Source organism: Lutjanus erythropterus, chromosome 9, assembly GCF_056507025.1.
Source record: "Lutjanus erythropterus isolate fLutEry1 chromosome 9, fLutEry1.hap2, whole genome shotgun sequence".
NCBI classification, from domain to species: Eukaryota; Metazoa; Chordata; class Actinopteri; order Lutjaniformes; family Lutjanidae; genus Lutjanus; species Lutjanus erythropterus.
The window spans coordinates 15,289,691-15,305,295 of record NC_139325.1 but is presented as its reverse complement, the minus strand read 5'-3'; the positions used below and the strand labels follow the sequence as shown (position 1 = coordinate 15,305,295).

Sequence of the window (15,605 nt, the reverse complement as noted above, 5' to 3'; positions counted from 1 at the left end):
TAACAGATGACAGTATCATAATTTGGTTTTAAAAGGGCATCCCCTAATGGCCCAGTGGTTCACAAGAATGGATGGGGTGAGGTTCACCACATTGTGGAAACCTGCGTAAGCAAATAGTCCAACAGGACAGTTTTTTTGTAACACAAAACTGCTAGGCATTTACAGTTTTCACCATCCGTAATATCATTAAAAGTTTCAGAGAATCTGAATCTGAGAAGAGAAATTTTTGCACATTAGGGGAAAGACCAAAAACCAACATTGTCTCCCACTGAAAATGTGTGGTGCAAAATACACCAACAAAGAATCCAGACTGTTGTGTACCTGAATTTGTATATAAGCAAGAATAGGAAAGAATTTCACTTTCAAAGCTTCAACAAGTTTCCTCTGTTCCCAAATGCTTACTGAGTGTTGTTTAAAGAAAAGATGATGTATCACAGTGCTGAACATGCCCCTGTCACAAGTTGAAGGCATCAATTTCAGATTCAGTGTATATTTACAAAAAAAATTAAATTTAATCAGTTTTAACATCTTGTCTTTGTACTGTATTTAATTGAATACAAGTTGAAAATCAATGCTTTCTGTTTTTATTTATGTTTTACACAAAATCCCAACTTGGAAGTGGAGTTGCAGCGTCTTGTGTTGTTAGTTGAGGTCTTCCTCTGTCCCTCTTGTGCAACCTCCTAACTCCTGAAATATAATAAACATACAGTTCAGCTGCAGCTAGTCAGCGAGTGTGCGGCGCCTAATGAGGAGCTGCTCGGAGAGTTTAGGCTGATGTTAATTTGTTTTGTTTTTGTTGTAAACTGTGTGTCTGTAAATAATGTGTAAATGACGAGGTGGCCTTGCATGCCAACCGGCCGGGCCACACACACGGTCTGACACAGTAACGCACACACATACACACACACTCATTACAAGCAGGCCCCTTCAGCGGTCCCAGTGATCAAGGTGCCAAGCTCTTTGTTTAGAATGTATTCATGGTTTGGTCATTATTTGTGAGACCGGTTTTTGAGGTACATAAAAAATCACTTGTTTCAATTTTAGTTCTTTTACAAAAATGTGCTGAGTGACAGTTTTATTTATCTTATCAGCTGCTACAACAATCAGGCCTCAAGCATTTCAAACTTGTCAGACTTTGGTAGATGTTTCTGCTTACTAATTTTCTATTTTACAGTCATAAGGGGTCAGAAGAAGGGGTCATCAGAAGAGCAATTATTTTCATGTGAACAGCCAAGTGCAACACCATGAATGCCTCTCCAGAAAGACTGTCTGAAAATGTGCACCATTGTCCCATTTTTCAGTGATGACCCCTCAGTATGATGGGTGGCTCTTCCCCTTTCCTTCGAGTGTGGCTGTTTATGACTTTGTTTAAATCACCTTTGCCAGAACGTTAAGTAATTTCATTTAATGTCCAGTGTGCAGTGTGATAGTTGACTCTACTGAGAGCATTGACTTCTTTTACATGCACACTCATTTTCCACTGTTACTCACTGTACATTCTGAATTTGATACAGGTCATGTAAATGGTATCTTCTGAGTTAGGCCTTACTCTCAATGCAGCGCTTTCCAATTAAGGCGTAAGATATGCAGATTTGAGGAGCATTCTCCGGACATGTACACAGTGCATTCAGCATCACACCTGACCCTTCAGAAGTCCCACCACCTTTTGTTCTGTGCTCCAATAACAGTTGAGCATGCTTGGTAAGCAAAACTAATTCTGCAGATTGTTAAAAGATGTTGCTCGGAGGTACATACAGCTAAACCTACATATAGTTAGAGCTACAACCAATAATCGATTAATTGACTATTAAATTAATTGCCAGCTATTCTGATAATTGATTAAACGTTTGAGTCATTTTTAGGAATTCTCTGATTTTAGCTTTTCAAATGTGAATATTTTCTGGTTTCTTTAGTCCTCTGTGAGAGTAAAATGAATATTTTTGTGTTGTGAAGAAAAAAAGGCATTTGAGGGCTTCACCTTGGGCTTTGGGAAAGTTTTTTTCTGACATATTATGGACCAAATAACTAACTGATTAACTGAGAAAAGGACTGACAGATTAAAATAAGATTATTTAAAGAAAATAATTGTTAGTTGCGTCCTACATATGTCCACACATAGCATTAGCTAATGTTAGCAAAACAACAGCTAACTTGCTAGTGATTGATTAGCTAGCTCGTTAGCTAGTGTTTTGCTAAAATTAACAAGCTATAACTAGCTAGCTAATGATTAATATAGATTAGGTAGATGGTTAGTTAGTGTTTTGCAAATTAGCTAACTTAAGATGTGACTATACTGTATTGCTTTTATAGTTCTCCCAGCAATATCTTTTAACCATCTTCAAATCTGCGTTCTCTTTTTAACATAGGTAAGTCAAGAACACACAGTAGCATAAGTAGACTACAGGAAACAGGACTTAGGAAGGGACACTTGGGGCTTTTACTGCAGTTGGCAACATGCGTCCTCTTGCCAGTTTACAGTCTGCTGTAAAAAAACCAACAAGCCAACATTTTGTAGGCTGGCGTACATATGCATGCACAAAAGAAAAGCCCATATTTCTTCTCTTTCCATATTCCAGATGGAGTAACACACCTATTTTTTAACATTATCAAAGACTTGGATACCAACAAGTATTTGGATATGCATAAATATCCCAACCCTTCCTACCCTAACCCTTTTAAAGAAGGTGGTTGAACAAATGAAAGAGGCAGGCTGCCTTCTTGCAGACAAACAAGTCTGTCACCGGTGGAAAACTTTGAAATAATACTATTTTGATGCAAAGAAGGAAAATGGCTCATGCAGCTCTGGCCATTCCATAATCGGAGTATGCATGTCTGCATGTAAATGGGGCTATTAGTAGAATATTCATTTTCATTAGAAAAGCAAATGGCTAAGTAGGAATATTGCCTTTGGAATGGAGCAAAAACAGGAATTTTGTGCATGTAAATGTAGTCACTGTGCAATGACATAGTCAATCAGAGGCAGCAAGACACACAACCCTATAAACACAAGCAGACCTTCTCAAAGACCCTGAAAACTCCTAAAAATAGAGTCTTTACACACCCACGCACAGCCACACATGCTCAGCATATGTAAACATACAGTACACGTACCAATACAGAAACACATGTACAGGCAGAGATGCACGCACACATGTACACACTGTATGGCCGCAAGGGCAGCCCGCTCACAACCGCTAATGCAAACATGAGATAATATTAGCTGACTATAAAATGGCAGCTCATATTTTTAAAATACCAACAGGGGGTCATGAACTGCTGCATAAAAGACCGTCATAGTTGCGAGCCTGAGCTGTTTGGCTCCAAATATACTCTGGGGTCTAACTTAAGGCCTGGAGAAGTGCCTGCAGGGTATTTTTGGGTCAGTGTTTACAGGTGTTTGTTCAGTGGCAGCAGTGCCAAGAGGTTAATAGGATACCCACTTTAAGAAGTTCAAATAGACTAAAGTCCATGTTGTTGAATTTGTGGTTATTTTGACCGAAGGATGGCCAGGAGGGAGGCTTCATAGAGCAGAAGAACACCTTTAAAGTCCCTTGAGGTGTAACTTGTATTGCAGTTATGTTCATTTACAAAGACCACACCTCAGCAGATTGTTCAATAATTTATTCAAGTGAAATCAAAGTATGGAGAGACTGTTGGTTTGGTTGGGCACAAAATGGTAAAATGATTTAGAAAATCCAATGACAACACTCACAATGTGGAAAGCCTCTCACTTTTAGAGTCTTAGGGCCCTATGATAAAGACTTGCATATGCTGCACAATTTTAGCACACCTTTATTTACTGTAATGTAAATCTAAATGTCCTTTAGTGTTATCGCAAAGTTAAATCAGGTCATTTTCATCCTAGTGAAAGCTAATGTGTTTTATCTTTGCTTCAAGTTCTGCACTAAATAATAAACATTACATCACAGCAGTGCTCTGCTCAAATGTTGTTTAAAGTCCTTGTAAACTGTCTTTACCTGATACTGTAAATTCAAATGTGGAACTTAATTTGAATCATTTCTGTTGAACCGTTCACTTCACTGGAAAGCTGGATTTGACTGGTGACCGAGAAGTTAAAGAGACAAGTGACCAAGAAGTTAAAGAGATAGCTCAGATTATTTCAAGTGAAGTTGTCTGAGGATCTCATCAATAGTCAGTGTATTAACTGCAGTAGTTGCCAATTGGCATGCCCCTAGTGTGGAGAAACAGATGGGGGCACAAGCACGGAAGCTAAGCAAAGGACAGAGTCAGCAACAAAAAACGTATTTAAGCTCCCTAAAAAAGGTCCATCTAAAAAAAAAAAAAAGACATAATTTTAAGTGTATTCAGAAACTATTTAGAACATTTTCACCACTTTACCTTGCCAAAATGGAAAACTACAGTTATATAAGCCAAAAATTGCTCTCTCCAAACCAACCAAAACAATAATTTTTCCTTAAAGAACACATGGCTACTGCTGTCTCTCAGTTTGTTTGTGTTATCGTGTGCCTTTGGTGATGCCAAACTATCCTTTTAAAACACCGAAGTCACACAGTTACACAACATACACATACACATAAACTAACCAATCAAGGCAGTGGAAGACCAGCAACTCCAGCGTTCTGCAAGGTAAAATTCCTGAATTTCGCCTATGGAGTTTGGTTGGTCTGGATGTCCATTTCACATCGTGAAAGGCTGTCTGATCACCAAGTTAAGTGGTGAAAATATTCTACACTTACATTGATATTGATTTTTTTTTTAAGTGGACCTTTTTTAAATGGCTAAAATACCTTTTGTTGCTGACCCTGTCCACAGCAGTACATTGCTTAGCTTCCATGCTGATACTCCTCCCTGCTTCTCCAAACTGGGGGCGTGCCGAGGGAGTACAACAACTATTGATTAGTACTTTGGACGATCCCACTTCAAATGATCCAAACTGTCCCTTTAAACTTTTTTACTCAAGTTACAAAGCAGTTTAGAGCGTATCCTTCACAATTTATAACCAACTGCTGTTGCTCCCTTGTTGCTTGTTGATGTTGTTTACTGTGGTTCTATGTGGGTTAAGAAGTGCTCTGTGCTATATCTGTCTCCTCAGAACCTAGACCTCATCTTCCTTTCCTTCTGTCGTCCTCCTCTCCTTCCTTCATCCTAACTTCTCCCCCTCCCCCTCATTCTGTTGTAGTTTTCCACTAACCTCCATTTGTCTGCCCTTCTTCCTCCGCAGGTTCCGCTCTGCCCGACTCGTATCGAAACTGATCCAACCGAGCGCATTGTGCGAAAGAGCCAAGAAACTCCAAACATGGCTGTGGCCGGATGTCCGGATTATTTCCTGCATCATCCAAATTATCAGGTAAATGGCAATTTCCATTTCTAGGTTTTACGTCAATAAAGTCCAAATCTATTTTCAAGCTGAATTTATGTGCAGCTTTAACAACTCAAGTAATGTTTGTAGAGATAAAATGATGTTATTTAAGACTAGAAATGAAACAGCCAAGACTGAAGGCTTGACCAGACTGTGATGTCAGTATGAGGTTCTCTCTCTGGCTGTTTAAGATTTTAAACCCAAAGTAATTTTATGTAAAGGAAATACTGACATTTCTGAAGTAGAAATGTGCCAGTGTTCCCATAAAATTACAGCTTCCAACAACGGGCTTGTTTATCCACAGAGCATGAACATTCAGAAACTTATGGGAATTTATTTGCAGGATCAGATTGTGAAATTTGAACTCTGTCCCTGTACAAACTAGGCACCTGATTATTTATGCATAAAACATGGGAAACTAATAAACACTCCAGATTTGCTTCTAAGAATTCTAAGAAATAATGGATTCAAGTCTTTGCCAACAGTCCTGCCTTTCCTAACCCTTTCTTGATCAGTCTTTACATGCTCTGAACAATATACTTTATTAGCCTGTTAGTTAATATGCACTGGAGAGGGAAACACAAGAATGGTTTAAGGTTATAGTTGCCCTATTTGGGAGTCAGATCCAGTGAAAGGCAGTGATATGGTCTCAAAGAGCTGCAGGGGGAAAGACTGTTAAAGAGTGTTGGTCCAACAGAGCTACAAAAGCATCATCTTTTGGCTGACACACCCCAGGAAATTGCTGCTCTTTTCAGTCTGATTCTCAGTCAGCTCATTCACTCACACACAAACACTGTGACGAGGACCTCTTTATATTGAGTGCATTTAGTGTGTTCCTCTGTGCAGTCACTGGAAATCATATTTCATGTTCCTGTGAATCCAAATCATCAGCAGTGGCCCTGTCCAATCTGGATGAAAAATTTGTCTAATGGGAAAAAAAATTACCACATAAATATAAAAGAAGTGTGTTCCTAAAAACAAAAAAATGTCTTTTACATTCACATTACCAGACGGATTTCAGTCCTGGGTGTGGAGCTATTGACTGTAGTAGCTTACCTATACATATATACATATATATGTATATATGGAAGTTTATTTATTTATTTATATTATACATATATCGTATAATTTAGTGTTCAGCAAATCTTGTGTCAATTGACACCTAATTTTCGTTTGTTTGACTAATTCAATGTTTCTCAACCTTTTGAGTCGCAAAATCAGGCTGGTGTTCACCAAACTCTCTGTACATGCTGCTTGCGAAAATAATTCATTATTATTTATTTTATTTTTCACAACCATTTGCTGACCCCCAGAAATTATGGCGTGACCCCCTTGGGGGTTCCGACCCCCAGGGAAAGAATGGATTGTTGCAGCTCTAAACAGTATTGAGTAAATCACTGCACAGCCAAACAAAACCAAGCAAAGCACGTCTACTGCAAGAAATTGTTTTTGTTTTTGTAATTGAACTGTTCCTTGAAAGGTCAGACCCTCCTCCTAATCCTGTTTTTGTTTAGTTTTGCAATATTCGTAGAAACATCCCATGGTTAACCGTGGAGCTGTTATCAAGGCTTGTGAACAAGGAGTTGTGCTGCAGTGTGTGTCCTGGAGTCATGTATTTTAGTTTAGTGTTAGTTAGTTTAGACTTTTTTGCATGCATACATTAACCATTAACTTTGAGTTCTGAGTACAAACAAAGGCCTCTAGACATCAGCTTGCATGTTTGTTTGGACCCGACTCTTGAACATCCAGATAAAGATTTGTTCACACCAGCCTCTTAAAAGCAAAGGGCTTCCATACATTTGTATTAGGGCAGTAGCACTATTAGCCTGATCAGAAGCTGGTCTGTTGTCTGCCCGTCATCTGGGCTGTAGCTTTATCTTTGACCTTTGACCTCAGAGCTGCTAGAGGACAGAGAGTTCAGCCTGCTTGAGTCTCCCAGATCTCCACAGCTTAGAGAGACAGAAACCAAAGATCCACATGAGGCACTGTGTGTATATGCGTGTGTGTATTTATGTTAGAGTGAAGTCGGGGTCACTAGTGTGTATATTTTCTATGTGTTTCTGCCTCATTGCTTCAGCTGCAAAGACGAATCCACATATGCTGTTAAACAAGTATTATTTTTTAATGAGGCATACATTTAATAACAGAACATTTTAAGGAAGTAACCCAACAAAAATAAAACTACAGGGAAGAGGCTTTGAGTGGAGCTAAACGTGACACCCCTGTTGGCACGGTGAATCATCATATGTATTTGTCTAAAAATAGAGCAATGTAAACGTGTAGGCTAATCTTCTCTATCCACAAACACACTGAGCCTTCAACATTTTGTCTTGTGATTTCAGTGGAAATTAACTTGGGATTGTATGAGTAATCAGTTACTTCTTTCATGCAGAGCTGGGTGTGTTTCACACATTTTTGATACTGGTGCCTGTAGTGATACCTTGACCTCAACACCAGTTCCTGAATGATACTTTTTTCAGTTTTATTAAATCGGTTTTAACAAAATGCCAATTACGTTACACATTATGGTACAAATCAGCTACTTTTTACACACCCAAAGCAGCCTCACAACAAAAAATATAAATCTACTTACCACAATGTGTTTAAACTGAAGTTGTCAGTTTCAGCTTTTTAGTTTTCTGTTTCAGCACCTCAGCATTTTTCTACTCAGTGCAGTTTTACAACATAAAAATAAACCACAACTTGGAGATTTAATTCAAGTATCGAATGACAAGGCATTTTTTGGTACTCAATAGTACTAAAGTTTGGTATCCATCTGTACTTCCATCAAGGCTGTATATAATGATTATTTTCATTGTTGGTTAATCTATTGATTATTTTCTCACTTAATCGATTAGTAGTTTGTTCTGTAAAATGAAAAAAAGTGCTGAAAAGTGTTGATCACTGTGTCCGAAAGCCCAAGATGATATCCTCCAATGTTTTGTTTTGTTCGCAACCCAAAGATATTCAGAAAAAAAACATATTAGCATTAAAGACGCTGGAATCAGCAAATTTTGACTTGTTTTAGTTGTTGATTAATTTAATAATGGGCAGCTAATCAGTTAATTATTGCAGCTTTACTTGCATCTTTACCACTGGTTTGTATTGGCGCTGCTGGAGCTACAGTATTCAGACCTTCATGTACACACACAGCAGCACACATGCACAGACACACACTCACTCTGCTGTTTGCAAAGCATTCAGCTATAACAGATGTACCTTGACTTGCTGAATGAGAAAACCCATTCAGTGTGAAATTCCAGGGTTATGGAAGATTTTCCCTGATAAAAACTGCAGCAGCAACTCAAAACAGATTGAAGTGAAGATAACATTCATACTGAACTTGAGGGATTATATCGCCACTTTAATCTTGTTTCTGTTGTATGATTGTGACTGGTGAATAAATGATGGTATGTGCAAAGCGAGGCAAATCCGTGGTTTAAAGAAGGATTGTTAGTGACAGGGTGATGGCTGATTAAAAACCCTGTAATCCAGAAACTATAGTGCCTATAATACATTTTATAAGGTTCTATAAATGGAAAACTAACCTCAGCCCACATATATAGTAAAGCTGGAGTAGACTAGACACTAAAATGCTGTGTAAGCACAGATCTTAAGGAATCTCTGCATGCCAAAAAAATAATATTGTCATGTATAAAAGGCCTGTACACCTTCCAGTATATTAGGCCTCCTCAAATCTGTGTTGGATTGCTGGATAAACAAGCAGAGTCCAGCAGCGGAGCATAATTTCTGCTGTGAGAGAGAGCCTGAGATAGCCGGATTGTTTTATCTGGGGCTAAACATTAACAAGATTTTGTGGTGTTTCCCATAACCTACCAGTATTTCTAGATATCAAAAGATTGCATTTGTTTTACTTGAGCTTTTGCAATGTGTGTGTTTTATTGCAGCTGTATGAGCAACATTTCACAGAAATCACATGTCAGTGTGGGAACTGAGGCTGTGGTGACTGAGTTAACTCTGCAGCTTCAACTCATCACTTTCAGTACATTGGAGTTTAATCAAATGTACAACAGTTAAGTGTTCCTTCACTGAATGTATGCAGTTGTTTTTTCCAGTTCAGGGTCATGGCCTGGAGCTTATAACATGCATTTTGTGTCTCTCCATGCTTTTATTGGCAGAAATATGTCTGAATGTTTTGCTGCAAGGCAGGCAAGATAAACAGGTTAGGAATTATATTCCAACCAGTTGTTATAGCTATCCTGGTTTTATCTTTTGCCATAGATCCATCTGGATAAATACCCAAATAAAGGCAACAGTAGCCAACATAGTGGGGTAATGCTTTAATACATTAAGTTGAATAAAAAAAAAAACCTATATCAGCAATATTATGTAAACATACATCATAGGCCAGCCTGTGAATGGCTCAGCTGTGCTGTGAGCTACAGGTGAGTTTCTACTTTATAAACAAACAGATAAATGAAGCACTAGAGCAGACCTGTGACCCCCTGATCTCATTCTGCTTAATTATGTAAGACGGGATTTCCACTTGCTGTCTAGTGTGCATGTATGCTGTAACAGGGTTGTCTCAGTTAATGCTATTGCTGTCAGCGAGAACGCTCTGTCAGAAACAAGCCTTGGACCCTTGAGTGAGATTTCCACATCTTTAAAGCCTTCTGGGAATATTTAGTTCTAGGTAAATCTGGCCATAACAGAAGATGCAATTTTATGCCATTAAAGTTTAGATTTTCTTATGGATGAAATTCATTCTCAGCTGTGCTTAGCCAAAAACCTCTCAACAAGTCAAGTATTGATTATATTCAATTGTTGGTCATAGCATTTAACCTCAGTCTGACCTCTTCTAAAGGCGTAGCTTTGACATGCGTCTCAGTCTTTTCCCTTTTGTCGGAGGTCCAATCTCTAGACCTTTGTGTCTGTCTTGCTTTCAGTGTCTTAACCTTGTCTCTGGCCCTCTTCTGACCCCTTTTAAAGAGCTGAACCCTCAACCCCTTGGCTCTTATTTGGAGTTCCTTTCAACTTCATCAATGTAAAAGGGCCTTTATATGCTCCTTGTCAAAACTTGGCCTACCTTCTGTCCCGTTTTGACCCCTCTTTAAGAATTTAAGTAATACGTATGTGTATGTGTGTCTGTGTCTGTGTGTGCGTGCGTGCTTTTGTGTGTGTAAAAGAATTGGTGTGTGAGAGACTGAGAAGTAGGATGAGGAAATACAAGAAAAAGGATAAAATAAAGAAAACATCTGTGTTTTTTCCTCAGCAGACAAAAAAGAAGAAATGTCTGCTTTTATTTCATATACTCTCTTTTCTAGTAGTCTTAACTTTATAGGCTTCAGTAAACTTATATCCAAATAGAGAGTTAGGCAATGGAGTGGCTGAAAATTATGCAAAAGGCCAGTATCTGTAGGATTAAATATGCAAATGAACATTCTGTGTATAGAGGCATCAAAGGATGTCTGGGGTTTTGGATTTTTGTTGGTAAGATACACAAAAGAGATCAAGGTGTGCTTTAAATGTCCTTCAGTGTGTGTGTGTGTGTGTGTGTGTGTGTGTGTGTGTGTGTGTGTGTGTGCGTGTGCATGTTAACTCATTTACTCCCCATTTACTCCCAGACAGCCATGCAAAACAGCATTCAAGACCAGTATATGGTGTCAAAGAGTCCTCGCATTTTTGCTCAGTGGAGCTGAACCATGACCATCCTGTCCTGAATACACACACATACACACACATACACACCACACACACACACACAAACGTTGTAGCGCTGTACCATCCCACCAACCAAACTGGCGTCCCAGTGCTGTTTGGGTGACTGGGTAGGGATCAGTCACAGTCTGGTAGCTGGACCTCCAGACGGTGTGTGTTGTGTTGATGATGGCGTTTGCTATGTCATGGGAACAAATGGGGTGATGCGACGCTTATTTGACTATTTTTTTTAAATTTCAAAAGAAGGTTGGTCCCATTAAGCTCTGAAATCTCTTTTCCGATCCAGCCAAGACGGCTGGAACTCAAGAGACAATACAAAGACGGAACAATGCAATGTAATGATTGGATGCGGTTGGGTTAGTTGGTATAGAAGAGGGGTTGGGAGGGGGTGGTGGTGGGCGATGGAACCATACACTGACGTGGAACCTCCAGTTATATGTAGTTCAGTCTGAACGTTCGCACCAGTATGACGCCAGAGAGGAACACTTCTGTCTTTCCTTAAGCATAAAAGCTAAAGGCTGTGCAGGCAAATCATGGATAAGATATTTCCAAAATATTCAGCTGAGCCTTTATTTTGAAGAATGGAGTCTTCAGAGTGGAGTTCTACTTCAAGCTTTACTCTCACAGTGAGTCTATTGTCCTCAAACTATTAAGTCTCAGCTCTAAACTTACCTTAAAAATAACAGATGCTAAAAAACCTTTAAAAAGTGTGTTATTTGACATCTAAAAATATTATGTATTTCTGTACACAAATTTGAACTGTGCATTAAAATGGCTTGTTGAGGAATGCCATTAAGCAGTCTGCTGCAAAATTAAAATGTAAAATGCATCCAAAAATATGAATCAGAAAGTATTTGTATTATATTTATAAATTATTTATATATATTATATTTACAATGCTTCTGGTTGTATTATTTGGGATAAAAATGGCATACGTACATATCACATTACATTTCTGCGTGTGTAATACTGGGTCAGGGGAAATGAGGCAAAGCATCAACAAAAACTAGTTTAAACGGTGATAAACTTTATGCGGCAGTAGAACACCAATCAATTTTAAGAATTAACAAATACTGTTGATGATATGTTCCATTACCTTTTTTCCTTTCCAATACTGCCTCTGTTACTTGAACTTTATGTATTGGTCCAGTACTGATCTGGTAGAAGTGTGTTACAAAATATATAAATAACAGTCGTATACTACTAACTACATATAGATGGATGTGATATAATTGCTGTTGTTGTAGTACAGCCTGGCTCAGGTTAAAAACATTTGGCATACAGGATGCTGCTGGGAAGAAGCAGGGTCCCGTTTCAGAGCTAACAAATTACATAATATCAGATTAGTGCATTGACTCGCACACTTGATACCTGCTCCAACATTTTAGGCTGTCAGAGGCATTTCTGAAACTGTTACATGTATCGGAACAACCCTAATTACGTGTTTCCTGTAAAATGGAAACCTTTGTACATTCTAACAGAGCATGTGCAGGGTTCAGTTTTAATGTTTTGTTCACTTGCCTTTTCAGGCAAAGTCAGTGAAGTGGCTTACTTATTAGCAGTCAACAAATAACAACAAAGACTAAATTTAATTGTCATGTTTATTCTAGGGCTGCAAAATAAAAAAAAATGTCAGAAAATAGTGAAAATGTCCATCCCAGTGATTCAACTTGACATTTCAGCTGCCTCGGGCAAGCCAGCAATCCTTACTGCTGAGCCCTGAAATGAAGTCCTCCAGCACCAGATGTACTACTTTAAAGCACATCTGCCAGCCAATCAGAAGCTTTTTTTTAATTTTTATTTAATTTTTTTTTTTTTGTCATGCTTTTGAAATAATTCTTTTTGGTAACGCTTTACTCCAACCCCCACATTTGCATTTATGTATGGTTTATCATACACTATAGTGTAGTTCTAGAAAATGTACAGACATCCAAGTGTTTATTAATGTACAGTATTTTTACAGCATGCTGCTGGGAAGAAGCTGGGTCCTGTTTTGGGCTTAATAAATTACGCTGCTTACGGATCGGGGGATAGCCTTGAGTACTCGCTGATACCAACACCTGCATTTTAGAAAGTATCTGATGCATTTCCCGATACTTGTGTTGGTATCTGAACAACCCTACTTGTAGTGTACGAACATTTACAGCCTCGTGCAACCTGCTTCATTAAATAAGACACTGTTCGGAAAATCTATCTGACTGTGGGTCTAAAGAATGACACAATGGCTACCAGGACCATCATCATTTAATCATTGTCACTCATTGGCTCTGGAGGCAACAAAGGCAACTTAAACTGACGTGAGGCAAAAAAAAAAAAGCATTCCTCACATAAATTTAGGCAGAATAACCTCTGTTAAAGGAAAAGCTTCTGTAAAAGAATCCAGCTCTGCCTGCATTTGTCTGTCACTGCTCTAAATGAGGCAGAACAAGCAACCGCAACGGCTTTTATTACAGCGTCAGAGGAGGTCTGCTGACACACAGTCAGTAGTACACCCCAGTACGTTCTGTTCCTGCTCCTGCTGTACTCCTGCTCCGGCACGGGACACCACAAACACACTCACACACACACACACACACACACACACACACACACACACACACACACACACACACACTCTTACACACACGCACACACTCTTACACAACCCACAGTTGTACGCTGTAGTTGTTGTGAGTGCTAGAAACAAATCAAAATAAAATGTATTTATAAACGTACACTGCACTGACTGGCAGTGTAACAGAGAAAAAGTTTAAACCAGGACATTGTGGTTAAATGGTATCTTAAACTGCTGACCTTATGTGCTCTGATACACACCTGGCCATGTTCCCACACGCTTTGTGGGATGTATCAGTGAACAGAGTAGAAGCTATCTTAGTTCAATTTTTTCTAGTTGTTGTACTTTTATGTGGAATTTTATCATATTTCTTTTAACTTTTCTGAACTGCTGGCCATTATTATGGCTATTTCAGGCTTTGCCCCCCCCCCCATCCATTTTTATTTTAATAAACCTTTGAGATGTAGTTCTAACTTTAGCTCCAAATGGGAAAGTGTAAAAAGAATCAAATAAATTAAAAATATTAATGTAATGTAATGAACTTCATGCTGCCAGCACCTATACTGTACTTTTGTTATTTTCTGACCTGTATTTGAAATGATCCTGAAATGATCTTCAAAAAACTGATGTATCTACTAGAAGTAAACCCACACTATAATGCTGTTTAGTGGATACGACACCCACATAATTTCTTTTATGTCATCTTAATTCATTTGAATTCTACATTAAAACTTTCAAGGTTCTATGTGAAACATTTATATGTGTCTCATTATGTTGCCTATAACAACCTGTGGATTTATTTCTATACAAAGGACTCCAAAGGACATGGTGTTTATGCCCCCGACGGCCTTGCCTCTCTTCAGCTCCCCTACGGCTTCAACAGCATGCAACACCAGCTAACATTAACTGCGTTCATGTGGTGTCAGAATAATTGGAATAATTGGAAAAGCAATATTTTAGTAGTTGTGGTGCGGGGTGAGTCTGGGACAAAATCATTTGTAATTTAAACTGCTCAACAAGTACACCAGCCACCTTACCCTTTTTATTTCGACATTATGACTTTAAAGCTCACGAACACATCGAAGTTAGAAGAGCAACCTCCCCACTCTGGGAATGGGACTATATGAGGAGAATGTGAATGCAACATTAGAAATGGAGTCTGCTATCATCAGTTGTGTGTCATGTGTCTGTTTTGGCCGATGCCCAAGATGTTGTGCCTATGGAGCGTGAGCAACAGGATGCTGACTGCAGTTCACAAACAGCCACTGGTGCCACTGATAACAAATACACATAATACCTTTAAAATGATGTACTCTGCCATGTGGGTCATAAAACGCTATAGCACTTATTATTTGCACTTTTAACCAGTTTAAAAACCAATCAGTTGAACTGAATATTTGTTTTTTTTAGATTTGGCTGCTGAAAAACTGACTTTCAGGATACTGATTTTGAAGTGTTAAGCTCCTGTAACAAAGTTCTTAGTGATTTGACAAAATTTTCTCTCTCTCTTTTCTTGCTTCTCTCCCCCTCAGCAGGACAATATAGACCGGTCCTCCAACCACAGACAAGCTGACCTCATTGGTCCAGCCTTCCAGCAGTCAGCCAATCGGAATTCTCCTAACCATCAAGGTTGGTCTTAAAAACACTGATATATGTATTTGTGTGTGTGTTTATATGTGTGCATGTCTGTGCTAATGCTTTCATGTTAAACCACCTATATTCTTGAGTTACATTGGAGTTTCGTGACACAGAGGAGCATACCGGGTTATACTCTGGCATCAAATTACATATGATTTTAGATGTCGTGGGACCTGCCATCTGATATTTCATGCTATTGAGGGTTACTGTACATTGACTGGGTGTAACATAAGCTTCCTGTGTATTCTCCTTTTATTTTCATACATTAGAGAATACACAGAGGTCATAGAAATGACCTGGGAATCTGGTACTACTGCTGTGAGTTTGTGCGTGTCTGTGTGTGTCTATGTGTGTGTGTGTCCCTTGTCTCGGTACAGTGTGGAGAGCGGCTTG

General features: G+C 38.8%; 1 protein-coding gene across 3 annotated transcripts in view; it reads left to right on the top strand.

Moving 5' to 3' along the window:
• The window catches only part of grb10b (growth factor receptor-bound protein 10b), a 90,314-nt gene that overhangs the window by 18,142 nt on the left and 56,567 nt on the right, over positions 1 to 15,605 (top strand). For 2 of the 3 annotated variants that reach the window (XM_084726261.1, XM_084726259.1), the window contains exons 2-3: positions 5,204 to 5,329; positions 15,107 to 15,203. In XM_084726261.1, coding sequence (XP_084582387.1) covers positions 5,279 to 5,329; positions 15,107 to 15,203 — 148 coding nt within the window. In that variant the 5' untranslated portion in view covers positions 5,204 to 5,278. The remainder of the gene's footprint in view (positions 1 to 5,203; positions 5,330 to 15,106; positions 15,204 to 15,605) is intronic. The other variant, XM_084726260.1, reaches the window with a different exon arrangement.